General features: G+C 41.4%; 1 protein-coding gene across 1 annotated transcript in view; it reads left to right on the top strand.

Moving 5' to 3' along the window:
* LOC307270380 (lipoyl amidotransferase LIPT1, mitochondrial-like) overlaps positions 1 to 2,283 on the top strand; it is a gene marked incomplete at its 5' end in the record, with an annotated part of 13,602 nt that extends 11,319 nt beyond the window's left edge. Inside the window, one exon of the mRNA XM_080054266.1 lies at positions 1,536 to 2,283. Coding sequence (XP_079910392.1) covers positions 1,536 to 1,954 — 419 coding nt within the window. The 3' untranslated portion in view covers positions 1,955 to 2,283. The remainder of the gene's footprint in view (positions 1 to 1,535) is intronic.
* Positions 2,284 to 2,500: the final 217 nt, after the last annotated feature.

Raw genomic sequence — 2,500 nt, 5'->3', positions numbered from 1 at the left:
TTAACTTTTATTTATCCTCGAGAGACCAATTGAGGGGTGACCCTCATTTTCAATGACGTCGAGTTCAAACAAATTCAAAGGAAAAACAACAATACATTAACAATATTCAACGCAAATACATCAAATACACAACAACAGGTGAAGAGAAAAACAATTGAAACATTTACACAGTGGTGAAATTAAGTGGTAGCAATTAAAATTAAATGGGTATCAGTGCAAATATCAGTGCTGATTAGAGCTGCAACGACTAATCGATTATTAATTGATTATTAAAATAATCAACGACTATTTTGATAATCGATTAATCGTTTCGAGTATTTTTTTAAATAAAAAATTTCCAAATTCTCTGATTTGAGCTTCTCAAATGTGAATATTTTCTGGTTTCTTTAATCCTATTATGACAGTAAACTGAAATATCTGTGTGTTTTGGACATAACAAAACATTTGAGGACGTCAACATGGGCTTTGGAAAATTTATCAACATTTTGATATCAATTACATCGATTGCACCAGCCGCCTTCACTAGTCACTTTTCTGTCATTTTGTTATTACTCTGTTTTACTCCTTATGATTCATAACTGGTTTTCACTGGTAATTCTATTATGATCAAAAACAACTGTTTGAACCAGAACTTAGTTTATGATGCTTCTCTATATGTCTGATGTTTTTTTTTTTTTTTTTTTAAGATATTTTTTTTGGGGCATTTTTATGCTTTATTGATAGTGTAGAGACAGAGTTGAAATGGGGCAGAGAGGGGAGTGACATGCAGAGAACGACCGCGGGCTGGAATCGAACCCGGGTCCGCTGCTGGCTGAGGCCCATGGGGGGGGACGCCCTACCAACTGAGCTAAAGGCGCCCCCTATATGTCTGATGTTTGTCTGTTTTGCAGCTATGTTGGACGGGAGAAACAACATTCCTAAATGTTTTAATTGTCTTAGTATCTTTTATCTTTTGTGGGTTTTTTTTTACTAGCATTGAGGAGGAGAAGTTGCACAGTGACTGACAGCAGTAGCCTATGTCCAGATAGACAGTGAAGCCGGGCTTTGGTGGCTACACATGTAAACTCAGTTACAAACTTTTTTCAAATCAAACAAGGGTCTTACTCACCTTTTTAACTAGATCACAGAGGACATTAAGTTTAGCCACTTTATTTTACTACTGTCGTTACTACAGTTTTTGTGTTATGAGCGCCATCCTGTGGTGGTCAGAGGCTATTGCACGGCAGGATATTTTAGGCTTTATAAATCCCTTATCAACACAGTTTAATCAGCGGCGAGCCGGCGACGCATTAAAGTGGACCGAATGTAAACAGTTCCATCTGTGTCCATACATCAGGGGTTAATCCACACCTATGGAATGTTCTCCAGCCAATCAGAATAGAGTATTCACCCAGACTATGGTATAATAGAATATATTGTATTCTATGTTTGGAAGTACACAAAAAAAATGCCATTTTCTGATAATAATAATAAGTGATAAATTTACTTTTACTCTGTTTTTTCTAATCGACATTTTCTTTCCCTTGTAAACCCAGAGTTTGGTTTCAGCGCCGCGTCGACCCTCGTTGAGCCTTGTGACATCACAGCGTTCCCGGGGATCGACGCCCTGTCATCAGAGCTCCGCGGGTGGGCGTGGACATTCGGGAAAACGCCAAAATTCACCGTCGAAACGTCTCTCGAGCTTTCCGAGCCCGAATCGCCGTCTACGAGATGTTCCGCCCGTTTACACATGGATGTTAAGAGCGGTTTGATAGAGCGGTGTGTGTTAGACGTGCCTGTCAGCTGGCTTCCTGAGTGGATAGGCAGGGAGATGAGCAGTGTGATGGTCGGAGAGAGGTTTTGCCGGAATGGTTTGGCGGCGGTTTTATCGACATTGCTACGGTGCGAATACAGTGACGTGCAACGGAAAAGGTTGTTGGGATTGAGTGATGCTGTGCTCTCTGCAATGGGCTGAGAAATAAACGTGTGTGTGTGTGTGTGTGTGTGTGTGTGTGTGTGTGTGTGTGTGTGTGTGTGTGTGTGTGTGTGTGTGTGTGTGTGTGTGTGTGTGTGTGTGTGTGTGTGGGGGAGGGGGTTGTCTGTGTGTGTATGTGTGTGTGTGTTTCTGTCTGTCTGTCTGTCTGTCTGTCTGTCTGTATGTATGTAGTTAAAAAATATATAATGTCGGTTCCATTCAAGCCATAGCCAAATGAGTTGGAGTTGGTTAAGCCTATTATCAGCTCCACAAAACTCTCTCTGTGTTTCTCAGTATGGCAGCGTTTACCAACTAGTGCCCCCCCCCCCCCCCCCCCCCCCTGACACTGGTGCAGGAGCTCAGAAAAATCCCAAGAAGAGCCCAAGAAATGTTTCAGTTGTTGATTCTACTGCTAAGAAAAAAAACCTGGACGTACAGCAGAAGGTATAAAATCCATGAGCCATCACTGAAGGCTTTACCTCATGTAGTTGATAGTTATACTACAACACTAAGTCTGGGGAAATGTACTTTTACATAATGTTGACG

Source organism: Ammodytes marinus (genome assembly GCF_949987685.1).
Source record: "Ammodytes marinus genome assembly, contig: scaffold_430, whole genome shotgun sequence".
Taxonomy (NCBI): Eukaryota; Metazoa; Chordata; class Actinopteri; order Uranoscopiformes; family Ammodytidae; genus Ammodytes; species Ammodytes marinus.
Note: the sequence above shows the minus strand (reverse complement) of the source record. Positions and strands in the feature narration are given on the sequence as shown.